The sequence below is a fragment of the Tribolium madens genome, unplaced genomic scaffold (assembly GCF_015345945.1).
Source record: "Tribolium madens isolate multiple individuals breed KSU strain unplaced genomic scaffold, Tmad_KSU_1.1 Scaffold_71;HRSCAF=194;Tcas5.2_LG6, whole genome shotgun sequence".
In the NCBI taxonomy this organism is placed as follows: Eukaryota; Metazoa; Arthropoda; class Insecta; order Coleoptera; family Tenebrionidae; genus Tribolium; species Tribolium madens.
In genome coordinates, this window is record NW_025401041.1 from 1,939,215 (window position 1) to 1,960,946 (window position 21,732).

At 34.2% G+C, this 21,732-nt stretch overlaps 4 protein-coding genes across 4 annotated transcripts in view; 3 read left to right on the top strand and 1 right to left on the bottom strand.

Moving 5' to 3' along the window:
• The window catches only part of LOC123008565 (TBC1 domain family member 1), a 28,002-nt gene extending 15,285 nt beyond the window's left edge, over window positions 1–12,717 (bottom strand). The window contains exons 1-2 of the mRNA XM_044404423.1: window positions 12,289–12,717; window positions 903–1,097 (exon numbers count right to left, since the gene is read on the bottom strand). Coding sequence (XP_044260358.1) covers window positions 903–1,097; window positions 12,289–12,402 — 309 coding nt within the window. The 5' untranslated portion in view covers window positions 12,403–12,717. The remainder of the gene's footprint in view (window positions 1–902; window positions 1,098–12,288) is intronic.
• Window positions 458–10,519, top strand: LOC123008564 (cilia- and flagella-associated protein 61-like). The gene is made up of 7 exons (XM_044404422.1): window positions 458–1,244; window positions 1,290–2,009; window positions 2,062–2,828; window positions 6,778–8,393; window positions 9,645–9,755; window positions 9,800–10,060; window positions 10,105–10,519. Exons 1-7 carry the CDS (start codon window positions 1,108–1,110, stop codon window positions 10,366–10,368), a joined length of 3,876 nt encoding a protein of 1,291 aa, XP_044260357.1. The 5' UTR covers window positions 458–1,107; the 3' UTR covers window positions 10,369–10,519.
• A 551-nt stretch (window positions 12,718–13,268) lies between the features above and the next one.
• LOC123008572 (GDP-L-fucose synthase) lies at window positions 13,269–14,537 on the top strand. Its single transcript, XM_044404434.1, has 5 exons — window positions 13,269–13,475; window positions 13,520–13,634; window positions 13,684–13,812; window positions 13,863–14,205; window positions 14,261–14,537. Exons 1-5 carry the CDS (start codon window positions 13,342–13,344, stop codon window positions 14,494–14,496), a joined length of 957 nt encoding a protein of 318 aa, XP_044260369.1. The 5' UTR covers window positions 13,269–13,341; the 3' UTR covers window positions 14,497–14,537.
• Window positions 14,538–14,549: 12 nt separating this feature from the next.
• On the top strand, window positions 14,550–19,148 carry LOC123008571 (low-density lipoprotein receptor class A domain-containing protein 3-like). Its single transcript, XM_044404433.1, has 5 exons — window positions 14,550–14,693; window positions 14,769–14,958; window positions 15,008–15,477; window positions 15,528–15,605; window positions 18,485–19,148. The coding sequence occupies exons 1-5, from the start codon at window positions 14,639–14,641 to the stop codon at window positions 18,868–18,870; spliced, it is 1,179 nt and encodes a 392-aa protein (XP_044260368.1). The 5' UTR covers window positions 14,550–14,638; the 3' UTR covers window positions 18,871–19,148.
• The last annotated feature ends 2,584 nt before the right edge of the window (window positions 19,149–21,732 follow it).

Genomic DNA, 21,732 nt, shown 5'->3' on the forward strand with positions numbered 1-21,732 from the left:
GCATTTTAAAAGTGTTTTCACATTTTAGAGTTAAGTGGCATAGAGGTTAAGAGCTAGTGGGGGTGCTTTTAAAATTGTATAAAAAAATGTTCCTTTTAAAAACAAGGGTTTTGTGCAAATTCTTTCACCCTGCATCTCATAAACGGATGGCTTAATTCCCTTTTGGTAAAGAGTCTGGAAAAGCTTGTTTAAATAGCTTTGATTTGATGTGCCACAAGAGGGGTAGTGCTATTTAAATTTTTAAAGTTGGGGTGCGTGGGTTACTGGAGCTGCTTTAAAAATTACCTCAAAAATTGTCCCCCTCGAAAACAAAATTGACCTGTTTCGGCGTTTTTGCAAAATCTTTTCAGTTTCTGAGATATTTGGGGTGGCTCGTTTTCATTGGAGCTGTGACAAACTTATTTTTGTTGTTGTTTTGTATGTAATTTTTTTACTCTTTTTAGACCTTTTTTGTTTTAATATGACCTGCTCGTGTTGTATTGTTGTATTGTAGATATGATGATGTGGGCGTAAAAATTAATTAAATAAACAATCAAAAAAATTCGTCTCTAAATTGCAACACTTCGTTTGTTGCCCTCTGTTTGGAAACTCTGTTAAGGCCTTGAAACTATTATGTTCTTTGGTATAGCTCCATAATTACCATTAACTCCATTATTACTTTTAAATGTTTCCTAATTACTCAAGAAATATGTAGGTACTTAATTTAAATAGTTGTTTCTTTTTCAAAAATTATTCATTATTCATTAAATAAAGCAAAAATAACTCCGACAAATCACATAATTAAAACCAATTTACAACTTTCCGAAATTAACACAATCGTACAAAAAATCACTAGAAACAAACAACTGACGACCTTAACATTCCTCTCACGATTTTTGCGTATCGACACGAAAAATACTTACATCTGAACTTTTCTTTGCTTGAAATAAATAGCAATAAAGCAGCGAATCCTGATCATCCCTCATCAGATAGAGAAAAGTGGTTGGATCTTGGTCGGCTTGTGAAAAACGCGTCACTTGCCAGATTTTGTGTGAAAACTGCAACTCAAAATCTGGATTGTACGCCTGTAGAACTCCATCTTCGATTCCGAGACTCAACTGTAACAAAATGCACAGTTTATTAACTTTCGTTTTATCACCTGACAACGTGCGACGACTCGGCCCTCAAAATGCAAAAGAAGTCGAAAAATTGACATTGAAAAATACTGAATATTTATTCGGGGATACACCAGTGGATAAACATCTGTAAGCGATCGAAATAGTAATCTTGTGCTATTAGTAGCATTGTAGTAACCGGAATTATGTGTCTTTGGGGGTTTATAATGATTCGGAGGAGTTGGCAGGAGTGATTTGTTTCAATTGTTTTCCTAATATACCGGCACTACCACCATGGGAATGGGCGTATTGGTTGCACAACAAGTACCACATTGATAATATGGCACCCATGACGACTTTATGGATACATTACGCGGTGTGGGACCGGAGGTACACAACACTCTTTTTCAAACCCATGCTTCAATCACTTTTCCTGACTTATGAACCCATCGATACCGTCTGTATGGTTTGTCCACCCGGAATCCAACGTTTGGACTTCATCGATGAGTACACAACCCGAGTCCTACCTTACGGTTTCACTAACCCATCAAAAGTCCAAACTATATACATTGCGAAAAAAGCTGATTTCGTGGCCCATTATGTGATCCGGAGGGCTGTGGAAGAAGACAATGATGACCTCGTGGCCATAATCCCCAAAATTATCGAAGAGACTTATGGACAGTACTATATTTCTGAACTTTTGAGTAATTTGGACGAGACTGGACGCCAGATTATAGTGGCGGAGCATCGGGGATGCGCAGTGGGCGTCTTGTGTTTGAACGAAGAGGTCAATTATGATGTCCTCAATGAGGAGTTCGAGTTGGTACCTTTTAACGGTTTAAGGAAACACGACGCTGATGATGAAGTACTCAAAACGCAGGTTTTGAGTGCCACGGCCATACCGGTTTTGGAGGAGTAGGTTTTTACTGACCGCAAGTTGAATACTATAATTTTTCTCCCATTGTAGTAGCAACGAGCGACTGTCTAATACAACTCTTCAGGAGGAGACTCGTGAAGAGTCAACTGCTGAACAAGATGATCAAGACAATATTTCCGACGATGAGTTTTCTTTAGTCAACTTATCATCATCTTTGATATTTAATTTTTTGTACGAAGAAGATGAAACTAGTGATCATATCTTACTTTCCGGGAGTGAAACTAGTATCGAAAGCCATTTCAGCGCTGTTGTTCTCAATGAAGAATACGAAGACCACTTATACAACGCCGATCGAAGTGGTGGCGACGTCGAAGGAGATGAAAAACGCATCCCTCGACGTAAAGAATCCAAATTAGATAATATAACAATCCCTACGTACCACGGGGAGGCCAATGCTTTCGCCCTTGAAATTTGTACAGCGATGGATGATCATGAAAACTGTCTCTATTTACTTTTCCAAGCAGCTTTCGAGTGTTTTCCAGATAGGGATTATCTTATTGTGTCATTGCCCACGGATACGCAAATGTGTTACTTGAAGAAGCATTTCACAAGAGTGACGCCCAGGCCTAATTCGGTGTTTAATCACGAATTGTATGTTTTGCATAAGAATGCGATTTTGGGGGTTTTGTGGACAAGGGTGGCTGTGTCGGAGGATAAGCCGTTGGTTAGTGAATTGGTAGCAACGTTGAGCAAGCCGTCGATTGTCGAAGAGTTGTTTAAGGAAGCTGTGGATAATAGGGCGAGTCCGTTTAAGGCCTACACGTTCTTGTGTGAAGAGCAGATCATTGGATGTGCGAGTATGTTGATTTTTATGTATAAACTAAACTAGAAACGGTGGTTAAATCTACATACTAGGAGACGAAACGAGATACAAAATTGCTCGACTTTTTGGATCTAAAAAAAGTAGTACGGCGGACTAAAAATGAGGGCGCTTAAATCGTTTTGAATTAATTTAAATTCAACCAGTCTACTAATTGCTTGAAAAAAAATGCAAAAATGTCGAGCTTTACATTCTTAATAAGCTGTGAAAAACAAACGACTAAATTTTTCACGAGAAATATGAGAAAAAAATATTTAAAATTTGAAATCTGTGCTCCGTTTCATGTTTTTCAAAATGTTGCGAATACGGTTGAAGATACAAGAAAAATGTAACAAAGAAAGTTGTAGAGAATAAAATTTTCTAGTAAAAAGTCCGCGAGACCATAGCTCTATCTTTAATGGTTTGGGCCTCAAAGACGTTCAAAGCGTTCAAGCGACGGATTCGTTTCATTTTTACTGGTGATTCAGTGCCAGAGGAAGACTTTAAAGCAATTTAAATCTAAACCGTAGAAGATGGTCTTGCGGACTTTTTTGTAGCTAATTATATTCTCTACAATTTTGTTTGTTACAGTTTTTTTGTATTTTTAACGATATTCGCAGCGTTCTAAAAATATTAGACAGAACGCAAAATGATCATTTTTAATTTATTTTTAATACTGTTTTCGGTATTTTTGAGAACGCTGCGCATACGGTTGAAGATATAAAAAAGTGTAGGGAACAAAGTTGTAGAGAAATAAATTTCCTACAAAAAAGTCCCCGAGACTATACATATAGTTCAGTCAGTAAAGGTTAAAAAAGGCCTTTGCCTTACAAAAGGTGGGGTAGTAGTAAATTTTTAATATGTTAAGATCTAAGCCTTGACAAAAAATCTACGTTTTCGACATTGGAGGAGGACCGCTCGAGCCGCCATCTTGGATGAAAGGTACGAAAAATTGTTTTTTCCAAATTAACTCCAAAGCGGTTGATTCTACGACAAAAGTGTTCAGATAAAAGGTAAAGAAGACAAAATTCCTCACATTTTCTATATCAACATTATTTTTGTAAGTCTAATATGTAACGAGTTACAGCGGCGGAAAGATGAAAATTTTTCCCAGAAAAATAGTTAACCCCCCCATTTCGACGGTGAATTTCGTAAGAACAAACTACACTTGTTTTTAATGTTTTTATACAGCGATTATCTATTTCAAATTACACAGATTTTTCTTGTTACATATAGGGTTATTCATAAATATGAAGCAATATTTGAACCTCAAAAATGACCTATAAAACGATGTTAATTTAATTAATAACTCGTGTCCTATCTCTACTGATAATAATTTTTCAGCCCTCGGAACGTGGGTATGGAAATTTGTGTTTTTTTTTTTGTAATAACTTCGGAACCATTTGACCAAATATACAGAGTGGTCCAGAAGTCTGGAAACGCTTATTTTCTAACAAAACTATCAATTTCTTGGCAAAAAAAATATAGGCTATTAATGACTATAAAATTGCTATTCCAATAAAATTGAATATGAATTGTTTATACTTACGAGATAAACATACTAACATTTTTTCTTAAATGGGAACCTACTACAACGAGCTTGTTACAAGAATTGTTGCTGTGCAAAACTTTTTTTTGTAAACCTAACACTTTTTGTTAAAAAAAATGTTTGACTTACAAGTATTAAAGAATTTTTTTTAATAAACTACCCGTTTTTTTTTTTATAAATAAATTAATGAATGTTTAAAGGTTGTAAAAAAGCGATGCCAAAATATTTTTTATTTTAATTCCTAATTGCTTAAACGTACCACCCCATGGCAGGTGGAAGAAAGTTTTAACAACAGATAAAGTTTATAATTTTTTAACATAAATTGTAACAGTTTTTTAATAAATATTTTTGTACATTTATGTATATTTATGCATTATATATTTGTAAAACAATAAATAAAAAGCCGTTTTATTTAAGAACAAAATATTAATAGTATAGTAATATCAAAAGTTATCTTTTTTTCTTAAACTGTCTAATTTTTAACTTGAACTGAAATTTTTAATCAGAAATTTGTGATTTGAGGAAAATATGCACAAATATGCAATATTTCCTAAAATATGCACGAAGTTGCCAAAAAATGCAAAATATGTATGCATTTTTTAATTGGCCTATTTTAATCAAAAAACATCAGATCTGCATAGAAAACTTATAATTATGTTGATATAATTCTTAATAACAAATATGCATTTTACATATAATCCGAGCCTTATTGATGAGTAACCCTATATGTAACAAGAAAAATCTGTGTAATTTAAAATTGATAGTGCTGTACAATCTTATTGTAGTGCGGAAAACATTAAAAACAAGTGTAATTTGTTCTTACAAAATTTACCGTCGAAAATAGAGAGTTTTACTATTTTTTGGGTAAAATGTTCATATTTCCGACGCTGTAACTCGTTAGACTTACAAAAAAATGTTGATACAACAAATGTAAAGACTTTTGTCTTCTTTATCTTTTATCTAAACACTTTTGCCATAGAATCAACCACTGCGGAGTTATTCTGGAAAAACCTATTTTTCGTACCTTTCATCCAAAATGGCGGTTCGAGCGGTCCTACTCCAAGGTCTAGGCTTTAACAACATATTAAAAAATTACTACTACCCCACCTTTTGTAGGGCAAAACTCCGTACTAACTGGACTAATATCTCTATCTTCAACTGTTTAGGTTTAAATTAATTTTCTGTCTCTTGACCACCGGTAAAAATAACACGTATTCGTCACTTGAGCGTCTTTAGGACCTAAACCACTGAAGATAGAGATTGAGAGATCTCAAGTACTTTTTACTTGAAAATTTTATTCTCTACAACTTTCTTTTTTATATTTTTCTCGTATGTATTTTAACCGTATCCGCAGCATTTTCAAAATTAAGAGACGAGGCGCAAATTGCTACATGTTTGAAATTTGTTTAAATATAGTTTTCAATAAAATTTTTGCATTACCTTTATCTCTTATTATAGAGAATTTAATGCTCTATCTGTCTATATTATTTTTATTTGCGTTCTGCTCATCGTTATGTAAATACAGCCATTTTTTTATTTCATTGCTCTTAAAACTTAAACAGGAAAAGAACAACTACGCTATCTGGCCTCACTAACGGAACAATTGAGAACAGGGACGTTTTGTTTTTACATTGTGTTGTATCCTAGTCTCTAGGTATCCGTAGTTAAATCCCATCAGATTTGAAAATGTTTGATAGAAATTATACCTAATTCTCAAATGTTTTGTCGAAATTATTGGAGGCTCGCGGCAGAGCCGTTCGCCCCCGTGTAAAACTCACACTATAGGTATCGCAAATACAGGGTGCGCTAGAACTCGCGCCCCAGAAAAAAATGTCGTGTAAAGTAAGATATCAGGAACATGGAAAAAAAATGTTGAAAAAAATCTATCTACACTGGCGGACACAGAATTTTTGACATTAAATTTGACATGACAGTTCAAAAAGTGTCAATGTAATTATGATTGACGTTTGAAACTAAAATTTGAAAGTCTTAGTTGAAATTTATTTTTGGCGTCGATTTTCCGAAACAATAACGTGTTTTTACGAGTATATAAGATCAATAAATTATTTTGATTTGTAGTCACTTTTTCTTTCGCTCTCAGGATAAAAATTACAAAAACCGAAAGTGAGGTTAGTTGCCTAAGGCTCGTTTTACAGTTTTATGTCAGTCGAATGACAAATCGTCCGTGTCCGCCAGTTCGTTATGAGAGTTTAAATTTTGCAGTTTAATTCTACTTATTTCTGGACAGATAACATTTTTTAAACATTTTTTTATCTTCCTGATATCTTATTTTACTTGAAACTGTACTGTAAGAATATTTTTAGGTTTAAGCCATGTTTTTTACTTTTTGGTTTAAGCCAAAATTTTCCCCAAGCCCCCTTAACTCCTATCCTTCCAGTCGTCAGCGAAGAAGAGGAACACGAATACCTCGAGCTCCACTACAACGTCGACCCCTGGTTAAACCCCAAAGAAACCCGATTTGGGACCTGCGGCTGTCTTGAACAATTCCTCCTATCTCCTGTGTTTCAATGCCACATTAACTTCTTCACTCGCGAACTGCACCGTTTGAGCGGTTTTGACGTCCTTTTTTACCGATTGAAACGCTATGATTACATGTATAGTCATCGGAGTCTCCCTATTGTCAACGCCATCGTAAACATGATCCCAGTACTCCCTAATAGAGTCCCTGAATATAGCAAACAAATCACAGACGAGTTCATGCTTCCTCTATGTTTGCAAAAACACCACCAACCTTTCGGACTTTATCTGTCATCAATACGTTTAAGCAGCATGCCCAAAATCGAAATCAATCAGAAATTGGTGATCGTGGGAGCCGGACTTACGACTATATCCTTTCTAGAGTCATTGATTTTTGGCCAAAATCCCAACTTTTTGATAGTTTTTACAAATATCACAGTCGTGAGTCCACATGGAGTGACCTATCATAAGCCTCCAAGCCAAATAAGAGAGATGGTTTTCGTGAGTGATGGTCACGTGGATCGAAAATATATCGATGCGATTTCCTTAAAGACTTACGTACATGTTGTGACAGGAGTCATGACTTCTATTAACAGGAAAGAGAAGTATGTAGGTTTGAACGATGAGTCGTACCTCCCCTACGATTACCTCTTCCTTATATGTGGCGAGCAATACCAGAAACCACCACTGAAGAAAAAAGAAATCGGGAAGAAGAGAACTGAGTTTCCACAGAACGTCTTCATAATTAATACTGAAGCTGACGCTGGGAATGCTTTCAATGCGTTGAAAAGTCTCACTTCTGGTCAAAAACAGGGAAATATGGTGGTGTTTGGGCACTATTTGGAGGCTTGCTGTTGTTTGGCTGCGTTACTAGAATTCGGAGTTGCTGGAAGTAATCTTGTTTATATCGATCCAAGTCCGGATAGTTCCTTAAGACAGGACCGACACGAGCATTTGACTCAGTTTTTCAACGATAGTGCGGTAGAAACGGCAGTATTAGACGAGATTCTCTACCAAGGAATCACAATCTACCAAGACTTCAACTTCGTTGAGTGGCATCTAGACTCGACTAAAAACTTTGTAATTTCGGCGAAATTCGAAAGCAAGTACAAGTTTGTCGAAATTGAACTTTCTGCACTTTTCATCTATCATTCGAAAGGTGTGAGTGCTCGCACTTTCCAGGCTATAGCTCGTAGTGGGCTTGTGTTTAATGGCCGTTTGGTCATTGATAAGGACTACCAGACTAATGATCCGTCCATTTATGGGGCCGGACCCTTGACCATGTACTCAAAAAAGTACTACGCGGAACATTTGAGTCACAAGTACTACAATTCGAGGGAAATCGGTTATAATTTAGGTTCAGCGATTCGGAAAAAATTAGTACCGGAGCAATTTTGGGATCCTCCGGTTAAAGAAACACTGCTTCACCAACCGGTGATACAGATTTGTAGATTCCCAGGGAATTTGTATTATTTAAACGTGTTTAAAGCCGGTCGACCGGTACCACTAGATGTGGCTACCAACAAGTGCAATTATGTAAGATCTGACATACAGAGTTATTCATAAATATGAAGCAATATTTGAACCTCAAAAATGACCTATAAAATGATGTTAATTTAAATAATAACTCGTGTCCTATCTCTACTGATAAGAATTTTACAGCCCTCGGAATGTGGGTATGGAAATTTGATTTTTTTGTAATAACTTTGGAACTATTTGACCAAATATTATAAAATTTGGAACATTTGCCTGTGACAACGTACCCTTTGAACTGGTAATTACGAAAACCGGATACATCCACTCAATTTCCGGTTCCAGCAGTTGCAGGTCACATTTTCTGTGTTTTTCCATTTTTTGCTCTCTTAACACCCATTTTTTATTAACCAAATCAATAGAGTAATCAATTTCGATTAAAAAACGCATAACCTTTAATACCCCTAAAATGGACCGTTTCAAAGATATTTTAATTTAAACTGAGGACTGCACAACGCTGAAATAAAAAAATAAGGATTTTTGAATAAGTGGTATCCACGGCAACCAATGACCATGGTCACATAAATCCCTGCCAGGCATCTGTTAACTTTGACAATAAATTTTTGTGAATTTTTTATGAATTAAATGCTACGAGATCCATTTGAATTTATTCTAAGTTATGTTTGGAATCTGAGGTAGACTCTTTTATTAAATATTTTCGATTAATTGTCAAATAATCGTCCAATGTCAAAGTTGGCAGATGCCTGACAGCGATTAGTGAGGCCATGGTCATTTGTTACCGTGGATATCATCCATTCAAAATCCCTACTTTTTGGTTTCAGCGTTGTGCAGTCCTCAGTTTAAATTAAAATATCTTTGAAACGGTCCATTTTAGGGGTATTAAAGGTTATGCGTTTTTTAATCGAAATTGATTACTCTATCGATTTGGGCAATAAAAAATTGGTGTTAAGAGAGCAAAAAAATGGAAAAACCCAGAAAATGTGACCTGCAACTGCTGGAACCGGAAATTGAGTGGATATATCCGGTTTTCGTGATTACCAGTTTAAAGGGTATGTTGTCACAGGGAAATGTTCCAAATTTTATAATATTTGGTCAAATAGTTCCAAAGTTATTACAAAAAAAACAAATTTCCATACCCACATTCCGAGGGCTGTAAAATTCTTATCAGTAGAGATAGAACACGAGTTATTATTTAAATTAACATCATTTTATAGGTCATTTTTGAGGATCAAATATTGCTTCATATTTATGAATAACCCTGTATGACCAGTGTTGAGTCTAAAGTTGTTTTAGGGTCGAGTTTTGAAAACCGGCGATTGTAAAAAATTGGATAAACAAGGGTATTTCCGACTCCACTTGAACCAGTTTCAAACCGTTGAAACCATTACTTGTTTGGCCAAATTTGTGAGTCACGATTTGTGAAACTTTGATCCAATTTCCAGTTTCAGGAGTTGAAAGTGCACAATTTGATCAATTTATGGGGCAAACATGAGATACTCCTCAATCACCTCTTGTTGAGGTACGACTTGGGGATGATTAACGACATGTTTGAGTTTTTCGACGAGCCTTGGGCTTGTGCTATTTATCACAGAAACTTTCCAAAGGTCATCGATGAAATCTCGGAGTTGTTACTCACGGCAGAGACCAACGAAGGGGTGAAACTTGTTGACGAAGTCCGGTCACAGTTGGAGAAAAATGACTGGAATCCGGTAAGCAGCATTTCGATTGGACTTAGTCCAATTTTCGGTTCCAGCTAACGAAGATTCAAACCGACGAAATTGAAGAAATGTGTCGTGATACGAATCTGATTCCTTTAATTGAGAAGAAGATTTTGGACTTTTTGCATGATAATTTCATGTATTTGCCCATGTATGTGCACCAGTTGTTGATAAGGTGGATTTTGCATCAAATTCAGACGAGTCCCTTGTTCGTCAAGACGACTTTCCTTGCGCATACTAGGAAGAGTCTTTCGCCGGGGATTCCCTTCTTGACAAGGCCCACACAGTCAAGGAATTGAATAAATTATGATAGAGTAGAGAGTTGTTGTTTTTTGCGTTTTTGGGAAAACCAAGAGAATTCAGGGGTCAAATCGGGCATTGATAAAGTGTGATTTTTTCTGAGACTAAATTAAGTTGTTTTGACACATTTTCTAGTTATTCTGTAGACATTTAAAATAACACTTGGGATTGTCACATTTTTTGTTTTGTAAATTCTGAAAGTTTTTGTCTAAAAACATGTTTTATACAGGGTATTCCGTCTAAACCCCACATAAAAAGTATTGGGAGGGAGTTCGAATAATCATATATGTTTGAAAATTGATACATAGCCATAATGCATAATGTCCTCCTAAATGAAAATATATTCAAGATGGCGACACTTCCGGTTATACCGGAAGTCGGTCTCAACTTTCTTATTTTAAATGGAAAGCTATATTTTTTACTGTGCTTTTGTCACTGTCGACGTTTATTGAGAAACAATTTTGACATTTTTGATTTCCATAGCAAACTATGTGAAAACGGGTGTGGCTAGTAATAAATTTTCTGTAGTCTTAAAAAAAAGTCCATAACTTGAAAATTATTAAATTTAGGTATAGGGAATGTTAATACAGATCAATGCACAATTAAATTCTCTTGTATATAGTAAAATAAAAATTGGGGTATTTCATTTGAAAAAATTGTGTTGAGTATTTGAATTATTATAAAAGTAACCTTAAAATTTTGGGATATGTTTTTTTTTCAAAATTTGAAAACACCAGAAAACGATCTAAGCTTTCTCTGTCAAACGAAAAAAAACGAATTCAAAATCTTAAATAATGGCAGAGTTACCGATTTTTAAAGTGGAAGGTGCAGATCCAAAATTTTTTGAAAAACTCCAAATATTTCAAAAACGGCTAAATTTAGGTATAGGAAAAGCTGATGAAAACTCCCTTAAAATAACCCGATTAATCCAAAAACGCAGTAAAAATATACCTTCCCATTTAAAATAAGAAAGTTGAGACCGACTTCCGGTATAACCGGAAGTATCGCCATCTTGAAAATATTTTCATTTAGGAGGATTTAATAGTTTATGGCTATGTACGAATTTTCAAATAAATACGATATTCCAACTCCCAATACTTCTAATGTGGGGTTTAGACGGAACAGCCCTGTATAGAATTACATTGTTGGGGATTCCCTTCTTGACAAGGCCTACACAGTCGAAGAATTGAATAAATAAAATATGATAGAGTAGATAGTTGTTGTTACTTGCGTTCTTGGGAGAACCAAGAGAATTCAATAGGGGTTAAATCGGGCAACTAGGTATCTTGCGTTAATAAAATATGATTTTTTATGATTTTCTGAGATTAAATGAAGTTTTGACACATTTTCTAGTTATTCTGTAAAAATTTAAAATAACACTTGGGATTGTGACATTTTTTGGTTTGGGAATTCTGAAAGTTTTTGTCTAAAAAACACGTTTGATGTAAAATTCCAGAGTTGGGATTAAAGAGGCAAAGAAATGTAATGCAGTAAAAACCGATTAATTTTTTTCTACAGAATTCAGAATTGATGATACCAAGATTTTTCAATGGGATTCAGCTCGAGTCCGCTGTGTACATCAAACCTTTAAAATGCGTAACTTTCAAGATTTTTCAATGATGGTTTTGTCTAAACTAAAGCAAGTCAGGCTTATTATCTTACTTTTTTATAGATTTGTTGGATTTTCGCTGTGAAAAGTCTATAACTTGAGAACTAAGGAAAATCAATAGGAGTCAAATCGGGTTTGTTGAATACAACATACAAAAAATTTAATAGGATACAAGCTTTGCTTTTTTACGAGTAGAACAATTCAATAGGTCTCGGTTCAAGCCCACTTGGTGTTCTCCACAAAAAAAACAACATTTTTTTTTACATTTTATTTCAATTTTTGAAGACGAAATCAAGTCAATAGCCCCTACCTTTTCGCAATAATCCCTCTTCCTTATCTCGGAGACGATCCACGGCAACATCGGACTGGAAAACCTCCGGTCCATCGCCGTAAAACCGTAATAAGTCACCGGAATTAGCTTCATTTTCGCTACCTACGAAATCAGTCCATTCTTTCACAAACACACCAGCAGCACCGACACCACAATCGAGGTTAACGAAAACAATGCGCACGACGGAAGAAAATTCAATTGGTTTCAAGCATCCTCTTCGGTATTGATCCAGGAGGGACTTGAAGGAAGGAAAAAATCAATGTCACGTGCGCGTTTACACCGTTCAACGGTTTCAAAACAACTGACTCTCACCGGTATTACGAAATAATTAAACAAATAACGCAAAGTCAAGGACGCACACGACCGGTTTAGTGGTTTTTATCAAGACGGAAAAGTGATATATGTGTGTTGAGGGTTGTATAAGCCGTCAACAGGTGTCTGGAGGGCGTGGTCGGTCAAAAATGACCAATGGAAGGCCTGGAAACAGTCACGTGACGGCTATGATTGGTTGAAACGAAAAGTCAAAAGTCACGTGAGGAGTCAAGACGTTTTTTAAAAATAAAGAGCTTTAAATGAAATAAAATAAACTACAACTGATATTGTTTGTTCGAGTCACGGGTGTTTTTCCACATTAAACTCACCTCGACACACAAATTATTTAAATTACTCGAAACCACTCAAATTAAACGCTAAATTACCTCGAAATTGGTTCTTGGGACGCAAAACACGAATTAAGACGTTGAGATTCAAAAATTAAATGTAGTGATTTTGACTTGGTCACGTTGGTGGTGATCACCCAGCTACGTAACAATAAATATTTGGAACAAACTGTAAATTATATTCTTCAAAAGTTGTAAATTGGATTGTTATTCCTATTTCGCGCTGTTTTGTTCCTTTTTTACCCAAGAAATTGTGCAATAATTACTACCTTTTTATGGGTTGGTACCTTAATATCCCTAAAATCACGTGATTTTGACAGCTTTCAAGGCCATTTTTATTTACATGAAACGTGGTCAAAATTAATCGTTCAATATGGGTGAAAATCAAAGAATTTTGGTGACCGGGGGCTCAGGGCTTGTCGGGAAGGCCATTCAGACTGTTCTTGAGGATGAGAAAAAGCCTGACGAGACGTGGATTTTTGTTAATAGCAAAGATGCGAATTTATGGTAATGTTTTTAATTTGACGATTTTGGCCAAAATTGGGTTTTAGCGATTTAGAAGAGACTAAGAAATTGTTTGAGGAGCATAAACCGACCCATGTGATTCATCTAGCGGCAATGGTCGGGGGGCTATTTCATAATATGAGCCACAATTTGGATTTTTTGGTAATTTCTTATGTTTTGAAGCATCAAAGTGTGGTAAAAGGGGTTTTAGAGGAACAATTTACAAATGAATAGTAATGTTTTGGAAGTCAGTCACGCAACAGGAGTGAAAAAAGTGGTTTCTTGTTTGTCAACTTGCATCTTCCCTGACAAGACTACCTACCCTATTGATGAGACAATGGTGCCTCATCAGGACTCACTTACAATTTAGTGACATTTGGGTCATTTTAGATTCACAATGGGCCCCCACACCCCTCAAATTTTGGCTATAGTTATGCCAAACGCATGATAGACATCATGAACAAGGCATATCACGAACAACATGGTTGTCTTTTCACTTCGGTGGTCCCCTGTAACGTTTTTGGCCCCCATGATAACTACAATCTTGAGTCAAGTCACGTCATTCCTGGATTGATAAGGCGTCTACACGACGTGATGGAAGCCGGAGGCAAAACCTTCACGGTGCTAGGCACGGGGAAGCCCCTACGCCAGTTCATCTATTCTCTTGATTTGGCAAAACTGTTTCTCTGGGTTTTACGCGAATATAATGAAATTGAGCCGATTATTCTCTCAGGTTTGGGATTTTTGTAAAGTGAGATTATGTCGCTCATTTATGTTTTTTTGACTAGTTGATGAGGCTGCAGAGGTATCAATACGACAGTTGACTGAAGAATTAGCCAAAGCGTTCGATTTTAAAGGCGAAATTGTTTTTGATACGACGAAAGCAGATGGGCAGTATAAGAAAACAGCAAGTAATGCGAAACTGCGCAAATACCTCCCGGATTTTGAGTTTACACCGTTTCCGGTGGCCGTGAAAGACAGTGTTGATTGGTACCGAGCTAATTATAAGATTGCACGCAATTAATTTGGTTTTTGAAATATTTTAATTAAAAAGTTTAAAAATGAGATGTGACTTTAGCCACTTCCTTCCATCCGCCATGTTTTGATTGAAATGTCAATGCCATACAAAGATGGCTGCTTTTAAATAATCCAAAAAATGCGTTAAAATGTATCGCCGTTTCGTGTTTTTCTTAATTTTAAGTTTTTTTCATAGTTTAAGATGTAAGTAGTGTGTTTTGGGTGTTTGGTTTGCAAGACTTTGGCTCGAGATGTGAGGTTATGTTCCTGCGTTTTTAGGTAATCCAGGCGAACTCGCATTAAAAATAATCAAAAGTACTGAGGATTCCTACACTCCCGTCCTCTCGGCAGTCGTTGAGGAGAAAGCCGGTGCTAATTTTTCTCTACTCTGTGATTTAGTGTCTTTCAAAAGCAACAGTAACTACTACGATTTTCAATTATCATGGATTAAGCAATCGAACGACTTGAGGTGTCCTCAGCCCCCTCAAACTCCCTAAACTAACTATTTTTCTTATTAGATTCTGGCGCGAACATGACTCCTCTGACAGCAAGAAAATGTACTCAATCCTCAAACCCAGTGAAATGAACAAAGCAATCAAGCACTTCTACCCGCTCAAATCCGAAGACAGAGGCAAGTACTTTTGCGTCAGTCTCAAGTACAACTTGCACAAGAGCGTGGAGGTTGTGGTCCGCGACGACAAGCCCCCCAAAGAGCGGCCTTTTATCCAAGAAACGATTTTTTGTAGCGAGCAGATGTTTCAATGTGCAAATGGTTTTTGTATTTTTTATCATTACGCCTGCGACGGCAGACCCGACTGCACCGACGGCTCGGACGAAAGCGATGAGGTTTGCCACGGGGACCCCTGCAAAGACAAGCTGCAATGCGACGACGGCCGCTGCATACCGACAAGTTGGTGTTGTGACAGGCATCACGACCCCAACTGTACGGTGACGAACAGGCCGAAATGTTGCCAGGTTTTGTCAGATTGTGAGTGTTTCCATACAATTTGCGGGGTCTTTAATTGATTTATTCTCTAGCTTATGAGGAATTGGAATATGGGTCGGCTTCAGTGACGCAGAGCCATAATGGGGCCCGTTATCTTTTTATAACGATATGTAAGTAACAAGCGTTTCAAGGCGAAAAAAAATTTACACAACACTGGACTAGTTTCAAGGTCCGCGATTGTGTATTGAAAACAATGATTTCAACAGGAATTTAAATTGGTTTGTTTGAAACAAACTGTTAAAAGCTGTTTACATAAGTGGCTTATCTTTTAGGCATTTTTATCGGCGCATTTTTAATATTTTGATATTTTTTATGATTGGACTGGTTTTAATTGGTTATTATGTTTTATGTTGTTTTTACAAAAAAATATATTTATACTAGAGAGCAAATGCTTGAAGGAAATTCTAAAAAAGTAATATATTTAAATTTCGCGCTTTTACGTAGGTAAAATGGCCGCCAATTGCACGCCATCTATATGACAATTAACCCAGTTAAGTAAATTAAAATTAAAAAAATTTGTTAATATTTCAAGTGACAACTAGTGATCAGTGGTAAAATAAATGTTCAATGACAAGTAAAATTATACATAATGCATATTTTAGAAAGAGATGGCAGCTTCCTATGTAGATGTTTTATGAAACAGAGAGCATGAAAGGTAGGCTTTAATTTTAGTTATTTTTAGGAAACGACAAAGATAAAACGTAATAAAAAGAGAGAAAGGGATAGATATAGGTTTGCAAATGGGTAAACAAATGATTTCGATGGGTTGAAATGAGATAAATTATAATTATTTGTACGTTTTGTCTCTTTCTGTCACTTATAGTGAGTTATGATGACTTTGATTAAAAAAATTAATGGCCTAATTTATATTCATCTTTAGGAAAGACATAAACACAATAAAATCAAAATGGATTCAAATTTGCCGCTTTTATTTTGACAAAATGTCTGACTTCTGACTGCAATGCCATCTGTGGGATAATGAAAAAGTCAGATTTTGAGTTAATTTTTTTGAAATAATTTTTTTTCTAGTTTCATTGTTTATTAAGATAAGAGTTTTATAGACAGTTTAAATATCGAAGTCGTATACCGAAATTTTTAACTATAAAACTTTGTCTTCAACATTTTTCCCAACACTAACATTGGATCAGGAATTTCACTAAATTCAGAAATTGTTATAAAGAAATTTGCCAAAATTGGTAAAATGTCAAGATAAGTGTACACATGTGTACATGTGAGATACGATGTGATTGTATTTATGGAAGAGTGTATACAGGGTGTTAAAAAAGATTGTAAAATATTTTAGAAAGTATACTCGTTTTCATATTAATGTGCATCGAAGTGGTCGTTGAAGGGGATCATTTTAAGGTGGCAATCATGCGAAAATTTAAACAATCCTAAACTCAGTCAAATAAATGTAGCAAAAAATAGTTAAAATTAACAACGTAATCAACATCGGATAGGAAACAAAGATTTTTTTAATTATTGATGTGATTAAATTTGTTTTGAATGACATTAATGACACTTTTTGTGTAAATCGGACTTTAAATTAAAGATACATTTAGACTTCTACAACCTACTTGATGCACATTAATATGAAAAAGAGTATAGTATAGTAGTATGAAATATTTTAATTTTTTTTTAACATCTTGTATTTTCCAATCTTTTTTTTAACACCTATATTTTGTTGTACAGGGTGTAACGAAAAGATGGGGACAAAGAATAATCCGAGATTTCTCAGATCAAAATAAAGTGATTTAACCGTACTTATGTCTATACCATGTTGTACCGTTTAAAAGTTAGAAGACGCTAATGAAATTATGTATTTTTTTTGTTTAAATTAGTAATTAATTTCATTATTTTAACTAACTCAAACATACATAAGGACACTAAAACCTAAAATTTCTTTAATACAATTTTAACAACGTTAATAATAAAATCTAAAATTTTAACTTATCTACTTACATTATTTTTTTACTCTTTAAACTAAGGCCCATACAAAACTTTTATAAGATAGGAAAATTGTTTAAAAGTAATGTATTTTTTGAATAAAAAAGGAAATACGCCACTCGGGTTACGTATGGCTTAAAATGTGTCAAATTGTTATAAGTAAGTACTTTACAATTATAATAAAATACAGGGTGGGCCAGAACCCGCCCCCAGAGAAAAATGCCATATAAGGTAAGATACCAGGAACATGGAAAAGATGTTAATAAGAATTTTATCTATAAAAATTTCGAAGTTATGAGGATTTAAAGTTTGCACTTTGACTCTATTTGTTTCTGTTAGAAAAATAATTTTACAGTTTTTTTGCTATAGGCTATTAAAAGAGGAAACAAGGAAGCTGTATCTTAAATTGTAACTCTGTTCAATGTTATTTGTGGCTTTTATTGGCAAAATTTTTGTCCCTTTACTAAATAATTGTAAATAAACATATACAAGATCATCAGTAACATTAAATAGATATAAAAAAATGTCAAATGTCAAAAAATTTGTCAAAATTTTGGTATTTTTTTTTGAAAAACTGAGCTATAAAATACCCCGAAAAGTAACTATTTCTGACGTAAAATCGTCCGAGGATTAAGAAGGTGTAATTAGTTTTTTTCTAGGATGAGTTGAGTTGAGATATAAAAAAATGTCAAATGTCAAAAAATAAATGTCAAAAGTTTTTGACAGATAGAATTTTTTAAACATTTTTTTCATGTTCCTGGTATCTTACCTTACTTGACTTACTGGGGCGCGAGTTCTGGCGCAGCCTGTATAAGAAATAGAACCAAAACATGTCAAATTGCCTCTACCAAATTTCTTAAATATCAATTAATCCATTAAAATGAAAAAGGAAAATAATTTTTAAACTTTGGCTCCCTCTAACTTGGTATAGGGGTAAGTTGAGTTAAATCGCTTTTTTTGACCTGGTGAATCCCCCATCTTTTTGTTACACCCTGTAACAACATAGGTAGATAATTTCATTGAGAGAGTTTGAATTTTTCAGGTACCCTTTGCATCCTCTTCGTCATTTTGCTCTTCCTGGTGCTCGCCTCTCGTGTGGTTCTCATGGCCCGCAAGACCGACATCGATCATTCTAGCGTCAATCAATCGAACATCGAAAGCATCAGTTTACATAATCAGACAGCTCTCCTATCTTGTGATGTTTTTACATATCAGAATAATTCGCGATTACCGCCTTCTAATAATCATATCGTTGACAATTGTGATGTTTCCGATCCCTTGTTGTTCAGTGAGGAGGATCAACCACCGTCGTACATCGACGTTATTCGTGCTCAAAATTCCGGATTGAACTTAAACGAACCACCACCACCTTATACCAGCAGAGAGGTGTTGAACGTTCCAGATGATAAAAGCGAAACAGAGAATTGATCACACATTCCTCGTCTCTGGTGTTTTTCTTGTTGATATTACCGTCTTTCCGTTTTCGTAATCTCCGGTTTTCCATCCTGATTATCCTAAGTATTTTTTGTCATTGAAGTATTTTTGTGTTTGTACTATATTTTAATCCATGTAAATAGGAAGACTACGTTGGTAGTATTAGGAAGCGATTACTATCGAAGCGACAATACTAGACTGTATTTTTAATTAGTACAAACTGATTTTAATCAAAATTATATATTTTAGTAAATAAAAAAGTGAAGGAAAAAGTTTTGTTTTCATGACCTGCCTTTTTTTAAATCCGGTAATTAGCTTTCAAAGGATTAAACTGGAGTGCTCTTTTCATAAATTTAATCAAAAGAAATGCTTTCAACAAAATTTTATTTCAGAATTAATTTATACGAGTTGGGAAAAAAGTGATGTATGGGCCTCACCAGTACACAAATTCTTCGTTGCGTGTCTGCGAACATTATTTTAAAAGTCGGATTCCGTCTTGAATATTTTATTTTCTTGTGTAACTTTAGAAATTTGTTTTTGTGTGACAGGAGTCGTATTTTGTTTATGTCACTGAGTCAAGGTTGTGATTTATACTATATTCAATATTCACTAGAAACTATACTATAGTTGTTGACAACATGGTTGTAACCTTGACTTAATTATTTTCTCTAAATTTTGCTTTCTATTGGACCAAATAACGATGTCGCTTCTCCCGAGTCTAAATTTATTCTCCACTGACCTCTTCCAGTTGAAAGTTAAATTAATAGGGACAGAAGGGTAGCAACGAGCGAAAAAAATGCCGTTTGGGGATTAAATCAAGAGAGATATTTAGATACGGAAAAATGAATGAAGCGGCAAATTATAATTAATTTTTTTCGGTCTTCGTTTTCGTTTATTAAAGAGTAATTCCATACCAAAACGATCACTTTTAAATCCCATTGTTTCCGATTTTCGTAAATTTGAGATACAGGGCGTTCCAGCGAGTTGAAAAAGTCCATTAGTGACCTTTAAATGGTAAAATTTAAAAAAATTGTATAGGACATTGATTGATACTAATTTAGTGCATCACCTAAAATTATTTTCAACCATATAGCATGTCCCAAAAATAAGCTACAATACAAACTTGTGTTTTTTTAAATGAAACACCGTATATGTTTCTTGGCATTTTTGGATGTAGCCTTTTAAAACAATGTTTTTACGCTAAACTTTTATTAGTCGATTTCGCTTAGTTTTAGAGATAAGACGGTTTTTTGTCGAAAACATGCACTTTTAAAAAATTTATTACACAAAAACTAAAATAGCTAGAACAATTTTTATCTCACTTCTGCAAAGAAGAAAGTACAGAATTTAAAGCTGTAGCAATTTTTTAGTGTTTTGCATTTGTAAAAATTTATAAATTAAGAAGTTTATTAAAAGTTAAATAACTTAAAAATTTTGATGGAACACCCTATTTTTTATTTTTGTATCTAATAGATTGATAAATTGTCTATCTAAAAAAATAAACTTTTAATGTCTAGCATTGATTAATGAAAAGATATTTAACATTCAATATTAATTGTAGCGACAATGCCTATTAATATCTGAGCATTGTTAATACCATGGCAATCATAGTAATTCCAGCACGGATCACTTATCCGTTGATTTATCCAGAGATTGTAAAAGTCGTTATAAATACTGAAATTCGAATTATTTTATTGTAAAAATAAAGAATAATGAATTGTTTAACACAAATGTGATTATTAAGTGATATTTCTTTCATCTCTTGTGCAGCTGTGCACTTTTTGGCTACTGAAACAATAGTAATTTTTTTTTTTAGCGTTAAATATCTTTTTAGTTTAGTTAGAAAGACAATTTAATAATCTTTTAAATGCAAAAATAATAAATAGGGTGTTCCATTTAAATTTTTTAAGTTATAGAACTTTTAAGAAACGGCTTCTTTTTTTTGTCTTTACAAATGCAACACACAAAAAAATGTTACAACCTTATAGCTTGTACCTTCTTCTTTGCGGTAGGAAAAAAATATTTCGAGATGTTCGAAAGCCGTCTTATTTTCAAAACTAATCAAAATCGAGTAATAAAAGTTTACCTTAAAAACATTGTCCTAAAAATCTACATCCAGAAACGCTAAGGAACATACAGGGTGAATATAAAGTATGGAACCAAGCAGTTTTATTTTTAATCATTTGCCTCCAGAAAATTATAATTAAGTAATATAAATTAAAGTAATATAAAAAATGTGATCGTATTTTCATAGCGAAATTTTGTTTTGTTTTTGAGTTATGCGATTTTTTTTGTCAAAATTGCAACTTATGTGAAAAAATTTTTTTGAAAAAATTAAATATAAAGCAGATAGTTGTAATCCTTAGAGTATAGCTTTTATGAGAAAAATGATTTTATAGTGGGTTGCCATTTATTATTTTTATTTTTTTTTTGTAGAACAAAAGGAAATTTTGAAAAATTTTATTCTTGTTAAATCATCACATTTTTATAGTACTTTATCACTCATCAATTAGTTTTTTCAAAAAATAAATAGTTTAAGGAAAAAACGTTTGGTTGCATACTTTTTATTCACCTGGTATAAAAAAAACTCAAGTTAGTATTTAACTTATTTTTGAGACATAATGTCCTATCTAATTTTTTTAAATTTTTACAATTTAAAGGTCACTAATGGACTTTTTCAACTTGCTGGGACATCCTGTATCTTATAAAACACTTAAAAGTAGGTGATACGTATTTTCCCCTTTTTTATTTTAAAAAAATTCTATCTATAAAAATTTCGAAGTTATAAGAGTTTAAATTTTGCACTTTGACTCTATTTATTTCTATTGGAAAAATAGTTTTCCAAGTTTTTTTGCT

Coding starts and splice junctions, on each gene's coding strand:
- LOC123008564 (XM_044404422.1), top strand. CDS start 1,108: ATGCACAGTTTATTAACTTTCGTTTTATCACCTGACAACGTGCGACGA. Junction 8,394..9,644: donor CTACCAACAAGTGCAATTAT/GTAAGATCTGAC, acceptor AAGTTGTTTTAG/GGTCGAGTTTTGAAAACCGG. Junction 10,061..10,104: donor AGAAAAATGACTGGAATCCG/GTAAGCAGCATT, acceptor TTTCGGTTCCAG/CTAACGAAGATTCAAACCGA.
- LOC123008572 (XM_044404434.1), top strand. CDS start 13,342: ATGGGTGAAAATCAAAGAATTTTGGTGACCGGGGGCTCAGGGCTTGTC. Junction 13,635..13,683: donor GCCACAATTTGGATTTTTTG/GTAATTTCTTAT, acceptor AAGGGGTTTTAG/AGGAACAATTTACAAATGAA. Junction 14,206..14,260: donor TGAGCCGATTATTCTCTCAG/GTTTGGGATTTT, acceptor TTTTTTGACTAG/TTGATGAGGCTGCAGAGGTA.
- LOC123008571 (XM_044404433.1), top strand. CDS start 14,639: ATGTATCGCCGTTTCGTGTTTTTCTTAATTTTAAGTTTTTTTCATAGT. Junction 14,694..14,768: donor TTTTTTTCATAGTTTAAGAT/GTAAGTAGTGTG, acceptor CTGCGTTTTTAG/GTAATCCAGGCGAACTCGCA. Junction 14,959..15,007: donor AAGCAATCGAACGACTTGAG/GTGTCCTCAGCC, acceptor TTTTCTTATTAG/ATTCTGGCGCGAACATGACT.